Source organism: Aphelocoma coerulescens, chromosome 1A (assembly GCF_041296385.1).
Source record: "Aphelocoma coerulescens isolate FSJ_1873_10779 chromosome 1A, UR_Acoe_1.0, whole genome shotgun sequence".
NCBI classification, from domain to species: Eukaryota; Metazoa; Chordata; class Aves; order Passeriformes; family Corvidae; genus Aphelocoma; species Aphelocoma coerulescens.
The window spans coordinates 41,236,311-41,259,176 of NC_091014.1; the positions used below are offsets into that span (position 1 = coordinate 41,236,311).

General features: G+C 37.3%; 2 protein-coding genes across 8 annotated transcripts in view; one reads left to right on the forward strand and one right to left on the reverse strand.

The window, feature by feature from the left end:
- Window positions 1-1,869, forward strand: part of ACSS3 (acyl-CoA synthetase short chain family member 3) — a 71,546-nt gene extending 69,677 nt beyond the window's left edge. For 2 of the 3 annotated variants that reach the window (XM_068999757.1, XM_068999773.1), the window contains 3 exons: window positions 680-779; window positions 863-1,038; window positions 1,312-1,869. In XM_068999757.1, the coding sequence (XP_068855858.1) occupies window positions 680-779; window positions 863-1,038; window positions 1,312-1,377 (342 nt within the window). In that variant the 3' untranslated portion in view covers window positions 1,378-1,869. Of the gene's footprint in view, window positions 1-679; window positions 780-862; window positions 1,039-1,311 lie in introns of those variants that run through there. The other variant, XM_068999765.1, reaches the window with a different exon arrangement.
- Window positions 1,870-2,169: 300 nt separating this feature from the next.
- Window positions 2,170-22,866, reverse strand: part of PPFIA2 (PTPRF interacting protein alpha 2) — a 148,555-nt gene continuing 127,858 nt past the window's right edge. For 2 of the 5 annotated variants that reach the window (XM_068999746.1, XM_068999729.1), the window contains 9 exons: window positions 21,132-21,332; window positions 18,962-19,024; window positions 17,559-17,588; window positions 15,944-16,119; window positions 15,001-15,098; window positions 13,071-13,246; window positions 12,908-12,976; window positions 11,807-11,966; window positions 2,170-10,260 (listed from right to left, as the gene is read on the reverse strand). In XM_068999746.1, the coding sequence (XP_068855847.1) occupies window positions 10,202-10,260; window positions 11,807-11,966; window positions 12,908-12,976; window positions 13,071-13,246; window positions 15,001-15,098; window positions 15,944-16,119; window positions 17,559-17,588; window positions 18,962-19,024; window positions 21,132-21,332 (1,032 nt within the window). In that variant the 3' untranslated portion in view covers window positions 2,170-10,201. Of the gene's footprint in view, window positions 11,967-12,907; window positions 12,977-13,070; window positions 13,247-15,000; window positions 15,099-15,943; window positions 16,120-17,558; window positions 17,589-18,961; window positions 19,025-21,131; window positions 21,333-22,866 lie in introns of all 5 variants that reach the window. The other 3 variants (XM_068999724.1, XM_068999716.1, XM_068999738.1) reach the window with 2 other exon arrangements.

Consider the following 22,866-nt stretch of genomic DNA (forward strand, 5'->3'; position numbering starts at 1 on the left):
TTTTACCTAAAAAAGAGTTTGAGATATTTTATTAATGTGATGTTACGTAAACATGTTGTAGGAAGGAGGGAGCCTCTGGTTTAATTCCCTTTTTTGTGTCAGGAAGCTGAGACCTAATGTTTCCAAGAGAGTGAGCTGAGCTAGGCTGGCTGCAACCTGAAGCTTGGCATGTATTTGGCCTTGGTTGAAACTATGCTTTTACAGCAGCAAAGAACAATAAAATAAGAGTCAGAGAGAATGAACCAATACAACTTCATAATTCTTTATATAAGTAGGAGTGCTTCTGTGGTTTTGGTCCTTACTCCATGCATTTAAGTCCCGTGTTACTCATAATGTTAGACAAATGTTATTTGTTCCAGCAAAGATCTCACTAACAAAACCAAAGACGTGATACTCTCACAAAGCTGTAAGGAAATTACCTGTGGTTTGTTCAGTATTTCTATTTTGTGCTGCCAAAGTTTTTATTTCTTCTGTTAGTTTGAAAAACACACGTGAGTATATATGGAAGTATATACACATGTACATCTTCAACACGTGTAATTGGAATCCTGAGGTGTACCGTCCTCTTGCTGTCAAAATGTAAGAAAAAGCCCATGTTTTATGTTTCTGACTATGCCATTTTTTTCACTGAAATGTTATCTGTTATTAGTTCAGTTTAGTTTTCTTTTCTATCCCCCAGTGTATTCTTTTCCATCCTGCTGTTGCAGACTGCGCTGTTGTGGGCCAGGAGGATCCTTTAAAAGGACATGTTCCATTTGCACTGTGTGTACTGAGACAAGGTACTGAAAGCTCACTGATAACCAGTATCACTAACACTTGCAAAAGTCTCAGAAAAGATAAAGGATTTTACCTTCTTCACTAGGTATTAAGACACAAGAGGGTAAGATTCTGAAAGAGATTGTTGAGCGAGTTCGGACCAACATTGGTCCAGTAGCAGCTTTCCAGAAGGGGATGTTTGTGACACAGCTACCTAAAACACGCTCTGGCAAGATTCCACGTTCTGCTCTTTCTGCACTTGTCAGTGGAAAGCCATACAAGGTAAGTTGGAGATGTTTGCTTCAATGAATTAGGCACAATGCACATCCAAAGGCACAACATGGTGGTTTTGATTCTCTTGACTGTTCTGCAACTGGTCCGTAACTTCAGGTAGTATTTTATGTTTTATTTCTATTGTAGATTATCCAAAAGATTTTCTTGTTGCAGAGCTTTACAGATACCTTTTTCTTGATTGCTTTTGAAGTAGAAATTTACAAGAATCTCTGAATGGAATTCTTATCTACTATCACATGCTTCTGTATTCTTCCTTTTCAGATAACACCAACCATTGAAGATGCTAGTGTGTTTAAACACATTGAAGAACTGCTAAAGAAAAATTAAATGGGGCAATACATAATAACAAGCATTTCAGTTATTCAAGTATACAAAGAAGCTTTTTTTTTTGTTAAGAATACCACATTTTAAAAACAAGTGATGATTTGGGACTAAATATTTTTACGGCAGTAACATTACTGTGTTCTTTACTATCTTGCTGCAGCCACTGACACATATTAAAGTCTCTGCATGCTGTAAATATATGCTGGTAACTAAGAATTGCAAATAGAATTCATACATTTCTGTAGTCTTAAAGAGAAGGAGTCACTGGATTATCCATCTTATATGGTGTCATGTAAACTTACATTTCAGTCTGTTATTTTATAATGTGACCAGTAGCTTGAGTTTAGCTAAAGCAGCTTACAAAAGGTAAGTTATGAACAGAGGACAGCAAAAACTAGGAATTCAATTGTGAAAATTGTTGCAGACATAAATCGTTCTTGTAAATTATAAGCTTTTGTCTTTCAGATTTTTCTAAAATTAAAAATTTCAAGATTAGTTCTCTTGATTCCAGTTTCTGTTTTTTCCTGCTATAAATTAGATTCCTGTAATTTTTTTACTCAATAACTTTCTGAAGAGTCATTTTAAAATGATAAATAATTTCTGGCTTTCAAATCTCTGAAAATCTTGATTTGTCCACAGTAATATTCAGAAAAACCCATGTATGTTAAATAAAGACAGGCATTTACCCTTTGCATTTCCTGGTAATTTTTTTTTGTGGTTTGTATCCCTTATGATAAGGACAACTGGAAAGTGCTTTTGCTGCCATAATTAAATATTTTAGGCTGAGATACATAGAACCAAGAAATTTAGCAAATATGGATACTAAGCAGCCCATTCTGGACTTTATAGGCCATTTCAGACTTGTTACAGGGTTCTCAACAAGCCAGAGGATGGAGGATACACTTTCTACATACCACTACTTCTCAAACTTCAGGTATTTAATTGAACAATATATGTAAAAGTCCTTTTAAAAATAAATGCTCCCAGTAAAGTTTAAAAGTAGAGAAGTTACTCAAACTCAGAAGTGCTTACCAGGGGAAGAAACAGTAAGTAACAGACAAATCAGATGATGGTGTTGCATAAGAGAGGTCCTCAAAAGAGTCCAGAAATACTGTGTGGGAGGTAGAGGTAAGTATGATATATCCCTGTAAAGTGATGAAATAAACTAACAGATTGATGTAGGAGCTAAAAGGTGATAGGTGCCACTTAATATGAGCCATACCCTCGTGGTGCCTTGTGCCTGTGATGCTTATGTGGTGTTGGTGAGCTCTACCAGTTACATAAGAACTAAATAAAATGTCCATGTGTTTTTCACTAGGGACTGCAGACAGCTGGGCCAGTCACCTTGAACCAGGTCATACAGTTGTGCTAAAACAGCCCAGTTTGAGCCTGCACTGTGCTTGTTTCTTGCCAAATCATTGTGTAAGGTACCGCCCTCCCTCTCAGCTATTTGCTTTAGTTGAAAATCACAATCTGAACAGGGAATAAAACATGCAAAGACTGAGTAAAGGCTAATGATGCTTTATGGTAGATATGCTAAGTATATAGGTTGGTGATTTAAAAGTGAGAATAATTTTACTCTTCAGAGATGTCCTTATTACTTTCTTGAAGTACTTCTTAGAGACGTGGCAGTTAGTGTAAGGTATTATTTTCTTCTGGATGGATTATTCAAGTACAAAGGCTTTAATAGGAGGCCCATGCCAAATAATGGACTGGCTTGCAGAGAATTTTCATTTCACAATGCTACAATGTAGCAACCTGTGCTGAACAGTTACAGAGCAGGAGGGAATTCTTGGGAGTTGTCAGTGGTGTGGTTTTTTTTTAAATCAGTGAGACACTGCAAGGGCCTTACCACAGAGAAACTGTGGCACATTCACAGGGTGTGTGGCCATTACTATAACAATTAAAGGTGAGACATTGTTCTGTATGTTTGCTATCGTTATGTTGGCTGCAGTCATCATGTAATTGCAAAAGTAGGGGAGAGGAACTAATTAGTGAGAGCAAAAACTCTCTAGTAAGGATCCTGCAGTAGATCTAGGTGAAGAGAATTAGTTTCCTAGATCTTGCATAATTTTCCCAATGATAGCTCATGCTCCTACACCAGTTTCTCCATTTGTAAGGAAAAGTAAACTGCTTTCTAGTTTGGGTCTCTTCTTTTAAGGAGGTGAAAACCCACAAAACCCCCAACAGCATTCGTGATAGATATTTAGGTATGCACTTACCTTTCTGAAGGTCTATCTGCTTTCTTTTTTTTATGTTAGCAAGAAACAATTATCTTTCCTCTGAACTGTTTATGAAGAGCTTCAATAGGTAACATTTTTAAGGTGTCTCCATAACAAAAATATTTGTAATAACTTCTGGTTTTTGAGGAAGCCAGGTTTTTTTTAAGTGTTCTCTTTTTAACAAAAAATCTTGTGGGTGTTTTTTTTTTCTTTCTATTTTGCTAGGAGTCATTTTAGATCAAGACTTGTATTTTAAAAGAGAAGGACAGAGTGTTCAGGTGTGCTCACTATACTACCATGCTAGTAATGCAGAGGATTCTAGAAATGCCAAATGTCTCATGCATCACCATTAAGAAAACCCAGACAAAGAAAGGCACCTTATTGCAGCAGTACAGTGTGGGTAAATTATTGTTTCATGGCCATTAATTCTGTTTTCCAGAGGAGCCTTTTGCTGAGGAACTGCAATTGCAGAATGCTTTGTCTTTAGCTTTGAGCTGAGCTCAAGAAAGGGAGTAGTTACCCTTGTACATGGCTCTCCTGCTGCCCAGCAACCTGGGTATACCATTGAGAAGAACAAGCCCATTTAACAAGTGGTAGGACAGCAGTAATTTTCTTAATTTTGTTTTTAGAGAGAAGCAGCAAGTGGGTAGATTGGAATGGTCAGTGAGTTATTGAATCTTGGCTGGAAGGGGCAGATGTAGTAGTTATTGTCAGTGTACTGAAAGGGGAGGCAAGTAGGCAACATTTAGCATAATCAGTCTCTAGCCATAGAAGACAGAGCTTCAGCTTGTATGAGGGATGAATTAGGAGACCTGATATGTTATCCTTAAATCAAAACTGAAGTCACAATAATACTATTTTAAATTCTTCTGGTATGTTTTCTTCCACTGTGAAATATACAATTTGGGGGTGCTGTATTCCTGGGGCAGGATAACTTCGATTGGTCATAATATCAGGCTCATTCTTTTCCCCAACACACTTTATTCCCCTTTGCCCCCTAAGTTTTAGTGTGGGCTGCAAAAGGAATTCTTTAAAACAAGAGCTGGTGTTTATGAGGGAACGTGTATTCACAGGATACTGCAGCCACTGACAGTGGTGTTTGCATTGCTTTATTTTGTGACATTCTGCACTAAAATAATCTAAAGGAGGCTGAGGGAGGGGAAGAATGTTGGTCAAGTCTGAGAAACTGTGCATACAAGAGCCCTGACTTTATACAGTTGTGTGCTACGACCCTGCCAGCACTTTGCACCCATCAGCAAGATCTGTGCTCCCTCTCGTGGCAGATTCTCACCAGTAAATCCATTGTAACTCGTCCCTGTTTAGTGCCAAAATGTGCTTATGCTTAGCTCTGAGAAGCATCTGGTTTCCAAACAATGCTACTATCTACTAAACTTAATAGACTTATGAACGCAAATAGCACTGAATTCTTTTTTTTATTGACATTGGGGGAGAAAAATCTTTCACCATCTGATTGACCAAACTTTGCCAAATAAAAATAGACAAATGTTTATGTACGTGCAAACATTGCAGATCAAACTGCTAAAAGAAATAACTAAAAGACAGGTCTTGTGCTAAGATAAAGCAGCAGAAAAATAGCAAATAGGTAAATGACTATTAAGTCGGTCTTACTTTGAAACTTCCCATTTAAACAAAGAATAAACAACAATAACACCACCAAATAAAGCCACAGCAGGTAATAGTTGCTCTTCTAAACTTTTATACACTATATATTAACCACTCTGTCTTTCAGTTATTTCCTCTGATAAAACTGACTTCTGTGAAGTCTCAGCAAGGCCATCTTGGCTAAAAGCATAACGTTAGACAGGAGCCTGCCTAATGCCCTGTTAGAATGAAGAAATGGTGGGGGTTGGCTTCTCTTTTCTTTCTTTTTCTTTTCTGAATACATCTGGAAACAAGAATCTGATTCTATGCAAATCTTAGATTTGCTTTTCCAATGCTGGCTGGTGTTTGAAGATCCTGGAACGAAAAGGTGGCTCTTGGTAAAGCAAGATTCTTCTTGGTCCACAGGTAACATAGAAGAGAGTTTTTGGCTTTTTTGTATAAATTATGTTTTATTAAATTGCCTTTTTTTTTTTTTTTTTTAAATAAACAGTTCTTCTGGGTTTATTTGTTTGTTTTTAAGAGATGAGCCATCGTGGTGCTTCTCTGTAGGTATGTGACATTTCCATTTTGTCCTTAGAGGTCTGTTTTGGCTTCAGTTCCAGGTTATGTCATTCTATTATACATCATCAGAGGCAGGTGTTCAGCTTTAAATATTGACAGATTTTTCTCAGTAGGAACATGTTGAAGCTTCTAACTCTGCTAAACATATTCATTTGACTGTTACAATCCAAAAAACGGTAAAAATGGTGGAATGGAAAGATACAAACAGTATTATTGACACTGTATTGTCAAATGTTTGCACTGAGACCCCATGTACCATAGATTTTATTTTTAAAAAATCATATTTATATCCATTTACATAAGACTTACACATTTGAAAAGAAATACATACACAGTAAATACATAAATGTCTAGTATTTTACAATAAAACAGATGTAACAATGTAAAGATGAGTGGCTTCATTTGATAAAAGCTTTGGATGTGCACTACTGTCAAATTTTTGATGACAGAGATGCTGAGAGAAAAGGGGGACGTTGTTTTGTTTTTCTTCTTCATATTTTTTTTTAGTAATTTAGGTTTTTTTAATTCTTGTTTTAAACTAACCGGTACATGAAAGGAACATCATATCTGTTTGTATGATAAACCTTACGTGTTCTCTTCCCTATTACCCTGTTCTTGCAGAGAGTTTTAATGCTCTTTTCCTAAGTAGTGGTAGTGCACTTCAGGTCAAGTAGAAGAAAGAGATGACATCTAAGAGAAAAGAATAAACATTAATCAGCAAGATTCTAGGATTCTAATTCAGTCTAAAGTGCAATGACAATAGAAAATATAGCACTAAGTAGTTTAGTAACTAAGTTACTAAAACATGGGTTTTGAGTATCTGTGGGAGGCATGCATTTCTTTAATTTTAGATCTGCAACATAAACTTACTAATAATGCATTTTAATCTTTTACTAGTTGTCCTCAGTCAAAACAGACTGCTGCTTATGTTCATTTTACAGTTGTTTTCCTGCTGTTTTGGTTCATCACTGGGTTAGTTTCCTGAATCTGGAGCCCTTTGCCTGTTTGGCACAAGGATAAACGCATATTTTCAGTGTACAGACCTTGCTGATGTACTTTGTGGTTCTTCTTCCTAATTCACTGCAGCTTGACAGCATTTACCTTTTTCACCCTGATGGTTTCTTTGCTATGGACCAGCTGCTTCCAGATTATCATTCACATCTTTTTGGAACGCTGCTTGTCCAGTTGTATTTACAAATCCTCTTTGGAACCATACACAATTGATTTTGCCAAATCTCCTTTAGTATTTCATTAGAATAAATGTTAATGTGTTCTATTGCTCCAGCTTGTGGCAAGAAATCTGTCCTGACTGACCGTTCTGACTTGGCAATGACAAATGTTTTAAAAGTTAAAAGTGCTGGGAAAGCTTGGATAGTGTGAGTCCCAAATCCACTGGCTGTGGAAGGGCATTGCAGCTGCTCAGCTGGGCCACCACATGTAGCCACCACAGCAGAAAGTTTGATGGGTCCTGTGTGCTCTATAGTAAATTTCTTTGCAACATTAAATGGCCAGCACCAGCAGCCTTAACTATTCTTAAGCTTCTGATACTGAGTGCACTAAAACAGGCCTGTGCAGAGTATGCTCATATAACTGTTATGAGAATGTCTGCTCATGGTTTCTGACAGCTCATGGTGGTCTCAACAAATGTTAAAAAAATCACCTGAAATGCAATTTGAAAGCATATGAATGGGACACAGCTGCTGTGAAGAAACACTATAAAGACACTGGAAGGTTGTACCAAACTGATATTGTTGGCACAAACTATTTTGAAATACAAGGCTTTGACAATCTCTGTAAGAGAATGTCTCTATAAGAGCAGCAGAATGCAAGAATCTGCAGCCTGCTGTGATCACATGCCATCTGCATTTGTTCCACATGGAATCCATTTCCAGCTTTCTTTTTGGCCTGCTTTTTGTAGACGTTTGCCTTTACTGTATTAAAAACTCTCTTATCTTGCATTGTGTGGTAGCTTGTCCAGCTATGCCTCCCCTCTGCTGCTTAGTTCCTGGTTCTGTGCATACAGCTACTTCACCAGAGTAACACAGCTGCTGATGTCGTCTTGGCAAGGTGCTACAAAAGCCAGGGTCTCAGTCTAAGCTGGATCTGGAAAATTTCAGGCAGCATGTTGTAATAAATAATCCTCCCTTTTGTCCAAGTATCAATCAGCTCCTTCCGTGAAGAAGGAGTTCCTGTTACTCAGGAAATGTGATAACAAAATTAGGAAAACTCCTCTGTTGCCCTTAAATCTGATACCCCCTCTATGAGCAGTTTCTGTTTATGCAGTCTTTCTTGAGTTGCAGGAAATTTGTTTAAATTTTCAAGTGTGAGGTAACAGTGAAGGAAATATTTTCCCTGCATGGCTTTTTTTTGGGGGGGGAGGGGTGGGGTGTTGTTTTGATTTTTGATATAATGTACTGGAATCCAAAATTATTTTAACTTGCTTTTTGGTTTCTAACCTGCATGGCATTTCGAAATTGCCCTTTACAGAAAGTGCATATACTAAAGTTCCAGTTCACACCATCTTGTTCCTCCTCTAAAAGGAGTATATGGTAAGTGGAAAGAGAAATAGTAGTACATTAATGGCAGTTAACCTCATATATTAGCTTTTACAATGTAGATGCAGATTTGATAGTCTTGTAGACCTCTCAAGCATTTAAGATTAGGATGTAATTGGCAGAATAGTGGACAAGCAGCAAGTACTGATGTGATACGTATCACTGATACTTGAAACACTACTAATACTCCAATTGTAATTGAAGTTAACTTGTATCGCTTGTATAACTTCATATACACATCTTTTTGCCCAAAATACACAGCTCCCATACAGACATAGTGCTAGAAAAGTCTGCTGCTTTACTTTTATTTGTACTTTGTGACTTTTTAAATGATTTTTAATATAGTGGGAATAAACAGCTTGGATCATCTTAAATTAATTTTTGTTAGCTTATCAGTTTTCCATTTCTGCCTTTGTTGCACTCTTCAAGCCTCACCTCAAGTACCTGGTCCATTACTGTTTGCCTAAGAGACAGATTGGTGTTTGAACTTCTTGATCATGCTTTATTGCTTCCAACATTGCAATTCTGAAGCACATAGGAGAAAAGGTTCACATCTCTGCCTTCAGTTTCTGCCACCACTGAACCCTGTGAGAGTCCTGTCATTGACTTTACTAATACAACACCATGCTTGAATCTATACATGCATACACATAAAAAGATTTCTATAGTTTATGTGCTTCATGATCATCTTTGTAGAACCAGCTGCTAAACTTTGCTTTTTCAGAAAAACCATACCAAACCAAAACTAACAAATAACCACAACCACAACTTATTTTTTTGGTGGGGGGCACAAAAAGTTCCCTTTTTTACTAAGATTAAGATTTTATACTCTTGCAGTCTTTTGAAGATCTGTGAAGTGAGGCTCATGTCATCAGTAGGATATTGAGCAGTCTATTTTTCCCACTGTTAACGTTTGCTATTCCTAAGCACTTTTTGAACCTACACAGAGTTAGTAAGACCTTGATGGCCCCAAGTCTGTCCCAGTCTTGGGAATCAAAAAAAAAAAAACAAAAAACCCCCAAACTTTCTTGCAGATCCTTGCATGTCTTGCCTACCATATGTAAAAGCTATTGAAGCATGTTTGATGCCTGGTGAGGTTTTGGTGATATTCAAGTATTATTTTTAGCTGCCTTACAATTCCCCAAGTAACTAAATGGAAACTTTTACTGAGAAAATACTAGCATAAAATGGTGCCATACTGATGTAAGTACCATCATGTGCATATTTTTTGCAAAAGTTGGGATAAAATAGAAAACTGTATTTCCACAGAACTCTGGAACAGTGACTGTGATATTCATAGCCACACTCAGAAGATACATGGTGAAAAATTTGACATGAATTCCAATACTAAATTTGATCCAAAGTTGCATCTGGCTCAGATTATCCTTTCTTTTTCAATTCTGACTGATTTGAGAAATGCAGGAATCTCTGTAATAGATAAATTTTTCAAGATTTTCTGTAGGTGTAAGTCTTGTTCTAACTTTATGCAGCTACCTGATGTTCTAAATTGAGTCATAGCTTTAATTAGAAGTATTATAGAAGTAAATAGAAGTAAATCTCTTCTGCTTTACTAGCATTGTCCCCCACTCCAGCTCCTAGTACAACTCTTTCAAGTTCTCATAAAGTAAGTTCATTCCCTGTACCTTCTGCCATTTCCCCAAAATTTTATTGTTGGTAGCATCCTCTGGACTGAGCTTAAGACTGTTGTCTTGACCAAATGACCACCCTAGTGAATCTTTAATTCTGTTCTCTGCTCCCTGCTGGTTTTTGCTTGGATAATGTGGGGGGTAGTGTACAAAGAGCTTTCATGATGGCCCCTACAGAATACTCACAACAATTCAGTGCTGGCTTCTTTGCTAGGCCTTGTCAGCATGAGTATGTGCGAACTGTTGAGCTGTCTAACCTCTGCAGTCGTGATGAAGCAACTGCAAATTGGGAAGGGAGAAAAAAAAAGGAAACAAACCAGAACCTCTTTAGAATCATCAATAAAATGTATCAGTCTCTTTACCACTGGAAGGGTGGCTGAAAAATTGCTCTGTGGCTTTCTCTGACATAACATGGGCATGGTCTAGTTCAAAATTCAGCATTTCTTCACATCTGATGTACTGTTGGAATCTGCCTAAAGGAAATACAGTTTAAAACTCAATTTTGTCTTTATTTTGTTGTTAAGTCCTAATGCTCTTACCAAATACTATTGCATTCTTATTGCAAATAGGAAGTCAAATCCTGGATGAAGATACAGGTCTTCAGAATTGCTTCCCTTTAAGTCTACTGTGTTCAGTATACTCAACTCAGGAATGATCTAAAAGACCTCAAGTAAATCACTAAATCTCCCTTGTGCCTTAGTTCCACATCTGTAAAATGGGAATATCATTTTCTTCATCATACCATGACTGGAAGATGAAATACATGAATGTTAATAAGGTTCTTATATGCTACAGTAACTTGGGCTATGGAAATGCCATGGGAGCTAGGAGTCAATGGAATTCAGTGATGCAATCAGTAAAGTATTCCATCTGTAACTGCAACTGTAAAGTGTTGCTTTTAAAGGTGAGAAACTTTAATGGAATTTAGGTGGCAATACTGTCATACCAAATTCATTATCAAGTTACAGGATGTAATCTTTACAAGCAGTGTATTAAATTACTTTGAGATAAGTCTATTCATGGACCTAAATCCTGTAATGACGAAATAAATGGCAATTTTAAATGGGGCAATCTGTGTACTAATACTTCTCAGAACTTCAGGCAGGTATACTTGGCTTTATCTTCCATATCCCTGAAGGAATAGCTGTGATGGGATTTGTCCCCTCTGTCTGCTCTCTTACAATAATTTTAAAATTTTACTTACTTTTTAATTATGATTTGCTTGTTAGTTTTCCACTCGTTTCTGAGTTAGCGCATCTTTTGGAAAGCAAAAGATTTCCAGAGAAAATTAAGACTGATATATAGCAATTCAATTAGTGCCTGAATTTCAGTATTTGCTAACTACCCATCTGGTGGTAACTGTTAGCAACTTCAATTATTTGACGGTCAAGGCTAAGCTGTTTAGATTAAAAGTTAGATAGGAAAATAAAGGTGATAGCCCTTTCTAATTTCCTTCTCTAAAACACACTCCACCTGCTAGAGAGCCTGATAGGATGAAAATTTGCTTAGGTATTATATTGTCGTAGTTGAAAGTTAGTAAATTAATTCCTGTCTTTCCGAATGTTGCCTTTACAGATGCAGGATAGTGAGATGGCCTTTTTTTTGTATTTTAGATAAAACACTGTCAGTCTGAAGCAAACCTGAAAAAACAATAATATGCCAAGTCAATGCTTTTCCATTCCCTAATTCAACTCTCCCAGACTCCATTCATCCTAGTTAAATGAACACAGTTGTTGTGGTGTGAGGCTGACATGCATCGAGTCAATCTGGCATGCTAGGACGGGCCTGGTGCTTTCCAAGAGGAAGTGCAGAAATGAGTGCATACCGTCGCTCGCCATCTTCCGCGACTGCCCTGATGTGGTGGTGAGCCGGAAGCCGGCCGGCAGCGTTTCCGATGCGCCCGGCATCATGCTGATGCCATGAACCTCGCGTGGCGGGAACTGCCGGCGCCAGGAGGGGCCGCGCCTAAAGTTCTTGTCATCGCTCTGTCAACACAGAGTTGTATTTGATAAAGCAAAATGAAACATTTTGATTAATTATCCTGCTGTGTGCTATCTCTGCCACTGCCAAATGTATTCCACAACAACTGCCCTGCTCTGTTGCACTGCATCCAGTCACTGTAATGTGTTTGAGACATGCTTGTGAAAGTAAAAGCTTTAGAAATATTAAATGCTGGGGTGCAAAACTCTTCTTAAATCTTTAGCTCGATATAGTCAAGGGGTTTAGTATCAGCTAAAGTAGAACTTTCTTATACAGTGACAGAAAGTGGTTTGTTACTGCATTAGGAGGCTTACATAAATTATTAAAAAAGGATTAAACACTCATGTGCATGCACAGAATTCATAGGCATCTGATATTTTCAGCAAGTCCTTAAAAGTTTCCTCCTGTGCAGAAGTCCAAGACTTGAACACTTTTGCACTGGACTCTTATGTTAAGATAAATAATTTCCATAGTTGAATTTGAGATTCCTCTTCCCAGATAACTGCCCCAGATCACACTCTATTAATATTGATTAACTTTGAAGAAATTTGAAGAAAAAAAAAGCAATAAAGATCAAACCAAAAATCTACTTTGTTATTTTTAAAAAAGGTGTAAGTGTCCTAGAGAATAGACTGCACAGGCATCCCACCCACACACATCCCCTACCACCTGCTCTGGCCAGCAAAACTTCCCCTCCATTCTTCATGTTTCCCTCTGGAAAATGTTCATCTTAAGGTAAGAGTGCAGTGTCAAATTTAGCATCCAAGATGACCAAATATGTAGCCAAAATGAGGTTACTTTAAAAACCGTGATGGGCATTACATTTTTTTTAAAGCTGTAACTGACTGTTTTTAACATTGTGAAAATTAATATGTCTTCATGCATTTGATTTAATTTTAGTGTTTTATTCTGATATTTTATAAATACTGAAAATAAAATTAATTACTTCCTCAAGTCGTCTTTCAGTTCCTAGTGCTAAAAGGTTGTTGTATTCTCTCTCAAGGATCTGCCGTGCCTAGAGATACCAAAGTAAACAATTAAAATTGTTGAAGATGCATAAAAGGTAATAATGGGTATAGATTAACCAGAAGTAGTATAAGCAAACTTGCCTGTGTGTTTTGTGTTGGAATCTGTAATAATAAAGCTAAACTGCTGTAGTCAAAGTTTTCATCCAGTGCTATAAGTGAACCATGTACACCACTTTCTAGAATATTATTTGCATATTCTCGGAGGCCAATGGCTTGGATCCAGCGTATGACTCGATCGTTGCTCCATACCAGCACATCTGTAAGGACGTAACACCAGGTCAGTCTCCTGATACCTGTCAACTTCCAAATTGTACAGGTGCATGTGTGTAGAGCTGTGCATGAACTGTGGATGTCTTACTGCTTGATTTCTTACATGAGGAATGCCAGCAAACTATTCATAAAGCTTTAGTACCTCCTATTCCAAAACTCTATGTGGTTTTAACTATCTTCAAGTAAAATGTTTATTCTAAATAATGTTTCCAAAGGGGAAAAGTGCTTGCAGAGGGTATCTCCACAATGCAATTCCTCCCACATCTAGTATATACCCTTTTCAGTTTGTAGGCAAGATATTACAGGGCAATGCCCCAGGAAAAATATCCATTCCTCAAGGCTTCACTTGGGAGTTTTGTATTAAATGTCTTGAGAGCTGCATCAGCACCTGTCATATAAAGGATTAGTTCACAATTTTAGAGACAAACTATTTTTAGTGCAGAAAGCTGGTAGAGTTGTTAAGGTTTACAAAGCTGAGGCAACAAAATGAGCTAGTAAACCATTTTTGAAGATTTCACTATTGTACGAAGGTATCCTGCCCTGCCTGTAAGATTAAAAAACAAAACAAAACCAACTTATGCTGATCTTTTTTGTTGTGAGTGGGAGAGTACTGAGTTTTCTGCTACTAAGTGAGGATGCTTTTTCCTGAACCCTTACAAGTCCAGCTAGTGTGGCTGTTCTGGGAGCAGAATTTCTCCATCGCCTGGCTGAGGGCATCCCACTCTTTGGTGTCAGGATCAGCTGAAACACAGTGGCAGGCAGAGACCAAATCCTACCTGGGACCATGAATAACTGACCAATGCATGACAAGGTGAAGGAGGCTATGGATTATTACCCTTGTCCTAGCAGGATCCAGCACTAAAGCCAGACCAGAATTTGAGACCAATACTCATTTCCCATATGTCAGTCTCCAGCTAGACCCACTTGGGCTGACTGGCACTGATGCCTGCATATCCAAGGCAAAGTCTTTGCATTAGTGCATGCCTTGAGCAAATGCACACTGTCACTGTAGCCCTTCATCTTTTTTTTTAGCTCTCCTAATCAGCACTGTCCTTGAGAAGTGCTAACTGCTGTAGTCACTAGAGCTGGAAAAGCTCAAAGGAATCAAAGGATTCATTTCTGATAGTTGAAAAAACCCAGCCACCTTAATTGTTATATATAAAAAGAACCATGTAGTAAGCCTGCAACTGCTCTAGAGAGGTCTACACAGAAAAAAAATCTTTAGAATCAGCTGTGAAATCTTCTAATAAGGCCAGTTTCGTCAGGAGTTATTCTTATTTACCAATCAACTGCCTCAGTGGTCACCCCTCCAAGCAGCATTTTCTATGATACATTCTGATGTAAGAAACCAAAGGTGAAGGTTTTCACAAGCTGGAGCATAGTGTTAGGGTCCTGAGTGCTCCCATTTTTTAGTGTTGCCCCCAGCACATATCACTGAGCTGCAGACTGTTTGGCCTTCTGCTTCTGAGCCTGAATGAGGGTCCGATAAGATCCATACCCAAAATCTGATTTAGCAAAATGTATATATCAAACCACCTCAGAATTGCAGCCCCAATTTAGCAAAGTACTTAACTGTGCCTAATTTAAGGAGATAGGACGTGTTCTGAAGAACGATGGACTTATGTTAGTTTTGCTTAAAGCACATGCTTAAATGCTTTGCTAAAATGGCATGACAATGGGTTAACAGCATCAAGCTTCAAAAGAAGAAACATTCCCAGTATTCATTCCCAGGAACTATCACCTTTTATTTCATGCTGACTCATTTCTCTTCTCTTTTCCAGTTCTTTTCTATCATAATTCAACCTCTTTAAACACATGATTCCATATTGCAAGCTTGTTCTGTTATTTAAAGAGAAACATTTACAGAGTTAATAAAGATAATTTTGAAGATAGGAACATATGTAGGATGTATTTCCTGCACTTCGCATGAGGTGTTTCATGGTGCCCATGTAAGAAAGCTTGAGAACAGAGGGGAGAGCAAAACCAGTAAAAAAACTCCACAGACTTCAGGAATGAAATGGAAAAAACCAAAATGAGTATGTTTGAATAACTGTTTTAACATAAGAAACTCAAAGCATTAAAAGAGTATTCAGAAAAGGTCAGCCCTTGTGAGCTGTGAAACGTTTTGTCAAATCAGGCTTTAAAAAAGTGACAAATCAGACAGTATATTAAAAAGAAATCCACTTCTTGTCACATAAACCTCATGCTCCCTAAAGTCTAAATGCCTTTATTTCCATACTTTCAATTTATCTTCCTAGCTATATCCCTAGGTGACCCAACAACTGTCAAATTGCTTGTACTGTTAACAGCTTTTATGTGCTACACACAATAGCTTTTCATTATTATAAGATCTCAAGGCTTCAAAGCTTAGTCTAACTCTTTCTGATACTTCACACCATTTAAATTATTACTGTTTCTGTATTGTCAAGAGTCTATTGATATCTTAATGGTTCCCTGCTCATTACAAAATTTATCTGTACCAGTATCTTGGTTTTGAGAGATGTAATTGCAATGTGGTTGCTATTACTAAAGGAATCTCTCTATTCAGATTTCTGACAGTCAGCCCTCGCTTTTCTGTGTTTTTCCACACCAAAACAACAGCAAGTGTTTTTATCCTGTGCAGCACTGAGCACTAGACAAGACACAGAAGCGTTTTTATGGGTGTAGTCTTTATGCCAACATACCGATGAAAACTATCCACCATTTTTAGGTGCACACGCAGATCTTTCTTTGTCAGGTGGTCTAACATCCTCGCATCTACCAGGCATTCCATAAAATAACTTCGGTACTGAGGTAAACCCAGGCTGGGGAGCCATTCGTTACCTATCCATTCATGGTTCATATCACCATAAGCCAGGGTCTACAGAGAGAAGAAAACGGAGAGGGGGAATAAATTCTTGAGTTTGTTCAAGACTGCACCACAGACTGAAAACAAAATATGTCTGGAAAAAAAAAAAAAATCTGGTTTTGCTTTAACGTTGGAAGAGGGAGCCACTGTGAGATATTTGTTTTGCCTTTTGTATCTTTTCTTATGTAAGTTTGAAGGAATGTTTTTCAATTTTGAGTTTTAAATGCAAGCAAACTTGTCACACAATCAAAATGTGTGTCTTTTATAATAGTACTTGCTTTCAATTGACCTTCCAGAATATTTATGTCAGGCAAATCCTGAACTGTGAACTGGTAATGCAAACATGGCTCCAAGGAATCCACTGAGGCTTATGTTACTGTTTAGTGGGGAGAAGAATTTCCTAAATAGGATCTAATGACACTTCATGGCTACACACCTGTAGTCCTTTAGAGACTAAAAGTTAATTTCAGTTGTTTGGCACTCAAGCTTACGTTTTAATGAGATATTTTCAGCTGTGAACAGCTTAAACCTAAGTGCATATGTAGAGCTCAAGAAATTAATTGAAGCTAGTACTCAGGCTTCATTGTTCAGCTAAAATTTCACTAGGGTGAGGAAGGGAGTATAAGAAAAAACTGTGCATATTGAGCTATTTTTATATGAGTTGCCCTATTAAGATGCAAAATAGATTTTTACATCTCATTGTTGTTAATTATTTTGTACTACAAAACTTAACAGAACAGAGAACTGATAAGTTGCAAGATTTATGCTTCCCAAACAGGATCGTGCTCAGGATCATTTTCAAGACTAACTATCTCTTTGGTTTTGTTTTTAATGTCATTATAAACAAATGAATAACACAGTGTAAACCGGATGGATATATTATCTGTGAGGGAAAATATACTCTCCTTATGTCTCATTCTTGTGAGGTTTTGAAGAGAAAAGGAATGTCATCAGTAAAGATAGCAAGATCATGTAAGAGTGTGCATATATTAGAGAGAAAAAAAAATTAAAATGTAGCTAATTGACAGTTCTAACTAAATTATATAATACTATTTGTAGACTGATACTTGGGTGTGATTTATACAATTGTTCTAAAAAAACCATTCAGTGTAATCGTAGAAAAGTTAGCTCTCAAATTCATGGCATATTTAATTTTCCTATTCTGAAAAATGAGGAAAATACTTTTACTAGTATTAAATGGGAAATAGAATAAGTCTCTGGAATGTAGGAATTTCTTTTTTGAAAAATATTCACAGCATATGTACTTCATTCTGCTTTACCTAAAAAAACTGTCCAGAGAATATATTCTTTGAAAAAAAACTCTAAAATACATAAATCATCATTCAATCACTGAGATACTGTCAGAATATTATATTCCACTACACATATTGACACACTCAATTACATTATTGTTAACCTTCAGTTTAAAAAAGTCATGTGAAAGATCATACCTGAGCCCAGCTGCCTTCTTCAGACTCTTTCTGTATTATCAGCAGGAAGCAATTAGTAAAGCAGGTAAAAAGACAATAAAAATTAGTTATAAAAATATGTGATTTTCATATGCACATTCATGAAAATGAAAATATACACATAAAGTGCACGAATAAAATAACTCTGGCCAGTACCAACGTCCTGGACTAAACTACCTGAAAAATTACAAGACCAAATCTATAAAATGTAGCTGAATTTTCAAGGTAGAAAATCATTATATCTTGGTGAAATTATACCATTACAGCATTACTTAAACACTCTTCACAGTTTCACAATTAAAACACATTTATGTAAAAATCTGGGCATTACTGATGTGGTTTTTTGTTTCTAGTTTGATTTTGAAACATTCACAATGAAAAGCTGTCTTCTTAAGAATGTATTGTAAAGGAGCTTTTTACATAACATTTTTTATGGCAAAATTATATTTTTCTGGCTGGCCAGTTAAACGGGATCAACTTTACTTATGGTAAGTTCAGTGCTGTTATATTTGCATTTGTCTTTACCAACAATAATAAAACTGGAAATGTGCTCAGTTTAAAAAGAAAAAATATTGATGAGAATTGGTTTCCTTACTGCTGATGAGAAAACTTAAATGCTATAGCAAGCATAAACTTTATTATGCATCAAAATTTAGCTCCAGTACTTCTCCCATCATTTATGGATTGGGCTGACTATAAAGTTTGCCAAACCAAAGATAATTTTTTTCAGAGATCTCACTGGAACATTGTATCATGTTTTATAAGCACCTTTATGGAGTTGTTATGATGTAATGTTAAAAACCAAAACCTAAGTAACATATGTTGCATATTGAAAAAAAAAAAAAAAGGCTTACTTTAGTGTTTAGGGAGAGGTTTGACAAAAATCAATAAATAAATGACACTCTCCATGCACCTGAAATCAAAGATCATGGATACCCAAGCACGGACATGAAAGACTCAGCATAATGAAGTTGTCGAATGCATCATTCTCAAGCCTTTTCTTATTTCTTTCTATATCAGCAGATACAAAACACTGTTTAGAAGAAGAGGGAGTAGATTACAGGAGAAATGTTGTACCTGTAACCATGACAATTTCATTTCATTAAATGAGGTTTCACAGTGGCACTAAGACTATTACATATGCTGAAAGTCCAATACTGGTTTTAGGGTCACACAATTTTTGTGATGGCAATACAGGTTATAAATTCTTTTGCTGAAAGATAATGTAACTGTTCTTTAAATTCAATTTCATTACTCCCTGCAACTTGCTAATGGCATGCTTTGGGAAGCCTCCTACAGAAGATACGGCATCTGTGTTGAAGCAGGAACAGGCCTATTCTCTTTTGAGCACTGAAACCATTTTAAGTGGAAGTGGAATGACTAACCGTTTTAGCTGGAGCAGCAAGATTTTCCATTTCTTCATGGGTCACCCAAACATTGCCTGAGGGCTACGGACAAGGCCCGCAGGAAGGCAGGTGGGGTCCACATTAGGTAAGCAGTGGTAAAGAAGAAAGGCAGCACCACTGTAAGTTAACAGCGCATCACCATCAGCACAACCACGTTCTTGCCTCTACCGAGCTGCAGCTAGAGACAACTTTAGACAACTTGGTTTGTATCTTTCATTTGCGGCTTCTGAACAGATGTGATGGAGTATTACAACTAGAACTGATGGATGAAATCCGGCAGAGCACTGCCACAAAGGAAAGAATAATAATTAAAGCTGCATTTCATAAACAACTGGCAAATGCAACCTTTAGCTCACAGCTCTGTGCAGAGGTAAGCCTCAGCTCCCAAAGATTTTCCAGCCTAAATATTCTGCACAAATCACATGCTCATATTATAATCTAAATAATGAATACTTGCACCATGTTTCTGTAAATCAAAAATGCCAAGAGCATTCCCTTGTAAAACTTTGTCCTCATCCTTTTGTTTTTCATCAAATTATTACTAGCACAATGAGGAGAGTCAGGGAGGGGATATGGATGTATGCTATGTTTGCTGGAGACCTGAGATAAATTAACTCCTTTCCTGAGAAAGAGGAGAAGCAGAAAGACTGGGGACTCAGAAATGCACATACCGGGGCAGGGCAGCTTTGTGCACTGACAGTTACTCAGGCAGAATTAAGAAAACAAGGCAAAAGTAATCCCAGTGTTTTTAGCTATATTCTCTCACTTCATAAGTGTAAATGCTTTTATGCTTTGAAATATCCTGTTATGCTTTTAAAATAAAATTCAATTTTGTGTAGTAATTCAAACATCGTATCAAGTCTTTACTGCTTTACTTTGTTAAAATCCATTACAATTCATAATATTACCATGGTAATGACACACAAAACTGTTCTCAGGGAAGAAAGTATCAGATGGTGAACTACAATATTTAAAGAATATTAGCAACATGAAGATAAAATGGCAATCAATAGCAATATTAGTGCTGTTGCCCAGTTGCTTATGTAGGTCAGTGGATCAGGTACCTCTCCAAAGTATCTGAAATCTAATTCTAATTCTGAATCTAAAAAGATTCTCCATAAATTTAATGAAGATGATATATTACAGAATATAAATATTATAATTAACATTATCATTATTATCAACTTGCTATTAGAAATCTGAACTACACTACAGAAGTAGTGTAATATAAACTACTACTTGAGTAGTAGTCTTTGTCCTTCACTTCTATGCCATGTTTTCCATCTGATCCAGCCTCTTTTCTGTTAGTCTCCATTGCTTCTTTCATAGCCATTACTGTCAGCATATCGCAGTGTTAAAAACTCCCCTTTTGTGATCTTGTTTCTTTTTGTCCTCATCAGTTTTTTTGGCCTATTTTTCCTGCTTTTTATCTATAGCATATTAATTCTTACTCTCCCCTGATCTGATCTATTTCCTTGCTCTTTTTGATATATTCCCCTTTTCCTTTTAGACTTGTGTGGCTGTGTGTCTTTACTTGCTTCCCTCCTGTCTGCCGCCACTTTTTCTTCCTTCCTCACTGAATGCACAGGCTCCACTGCAGCCTTCCAGATGCTCCCCTCACACCTCCAATCACTGCTTCTCTTAAGAGCATGAAGAACCTAAAGCTTACTCATATTAGATAACATTTGAAAGGGTGCAAAAACCGGGAATGGGAAAATACTCAAAAGAGCTGTGTTCCTACATAACCTCTCCCAACACCTACCTCCCCTCCATCCCAACAAAAGAAATAAAGAAAGAGAACAAACAAACAAAAAGAGAAAAACAATCTGATTAGGCTGGTACAGATGATTTGAAGGAAGAGAAAGGCAAAAATACAGGCAAAATTACAAATAAGATGCTCAATACTGATTTAGATAACATCAAGGATAATCCAAACAATGGCTTAAAAATACGAATATCTGATGAAAGAAAAACATCAGCAATCAACAATCAAGCAAGTGATGAACAGGTAGTTCTGAGTCTCTATTAGACAGTCCCCACTGATTGTGAAGTATGTGCTATCACAGAGCCACTCTGTTACTACAAAAGTTTTTTTGCAGACTCCTGTAGGGTGAAGTCGGGAAGAAAAAGTTAGCTGAACAGGACTCACTGTTCTGGATGTTGGAGGTGCTGATGGACTTGTCAGTGATACCATCTCCTGGATTGCTAATCGGAGTTTTAGGCGATGAAGAGGATTGCTGATTCCAATTTCTCTTTGAATCTCAGTATCAGACAAAGCAGACATGATAGCTCCACTCTTCACGTTGGCACGGCAGGCGGCGACGTACCAGGCTGGCATCCCTAGCCAGAGCTGTGAAGAGAAAGGACATTTCATCCAAAGCACTGCTCCATTTCTTGAATGAAATTACAGTCATAGAATACCCTGAGTTGGAAGGAACTCATTGGCATCATCGAGTCCAGCTCTTGGCTCTGCACAGAGCAGCCTCAAGGATCACATCATGTGCCAAGAGCATTGTCCAAAAGCTTCTTAAACTCTGTCAGACTCGGTGTCATGACCACTAATAAACAATTAATTAATGACCAATATTAAATAACTGTCAGGACACCTATCAGTCTGAATAAGCATGGTAACACACACAAAGGAATATGAACATCATAGTCTTTAATAAAACAACATTGTTTCAGAACCTTTGAAATTGCCCTGATTTCATGTGAATTCTTTTTGCTTTTACTGTAATCAGAACTTTAAAGAAAGGCATGCTTTGAATTTTTTTTAGAGCTGTGTGCCTCCATCCCCTGGGCTACTCCTTTCCCAGGTTTTTAATGAGCAAGTACTGGCACAAGTCAGTGTTACTGCCCATCTGATAATCTTATGTACAGAAAATCTTCTGGGAGGAATGAAGTAATTTCTTCACTTTTTTACTGGAACGGCTTTCTCTGTTTTTAACACGGTGCACTCAAGGGACACAATCTTGCATTTCTCAGCTTTTATTTTCTTAGTAGAAGTTAACCAAGCCCAGCTCAAACAACCAACCTATCAGGGACAGACTTCAGAATAAATTTGGGAACAGGCTGGTATGGTGTCACATCCCAGCTAGGAATACTGGTTAGAAGGTGCAGCACAGCTCCATCACCTATGGATTTCGAAGATATGTACTTACATGCTTTTCCTCTCCTTATGTTAGTCTTACTAGCCCAGGCCAGCCTTGCTTCACCACTTAGTCTTCCCTTGTAAGAGGACTTACTGAGTGTGAATTATTTTTGTTTTTCTCAGCTTTCTCATTTTATGCTGCCTCATTTATATGACTACAGTGTCTACAGCTCTTCTTTTCCCTAAGGAGGTAAATTCATATCAGGGATACATTTATGTGAGGTTTCTGATCATGGTATGAAGTACACTATACTTAGGAAAGCCTGTGAGAAGAACATAAGCACTGAATGCCATAATCACTGAGATTTTAGGGATAGCACAATGGAAAACAAAGACCTAGCTAGGTGCATCTCAAATAGGCCACCAGAATTAGCTGATTCCATTGTTGGGTTTTCTTTCTTAATACAGGCTTACTAAAACAGGACACAAGGTCAAGGAAATGAGGAAATTCACCAACAAATCTGGAAAGCAATGATGAATTGCAAGGATTTTCATTTCATTTGACACAGTAGGGGGAAGACCTGTGTGGTTATTAAGAAGTGTATACATTATCTGGGAAATATTTCCATAAAAGACAGTTGTTAGGTCACTTTTATGTCAACAGAAAACAGACTTGACTGTCAGGTTGCAAAAGGCTCAGTCAGACTTTGAGTCCTGAAGTATCACAAAGGTTGAGAAATGACTGCATAGTGTTTGAAGACATCCTTCCCACTGATGGGATTAGCCACTACCC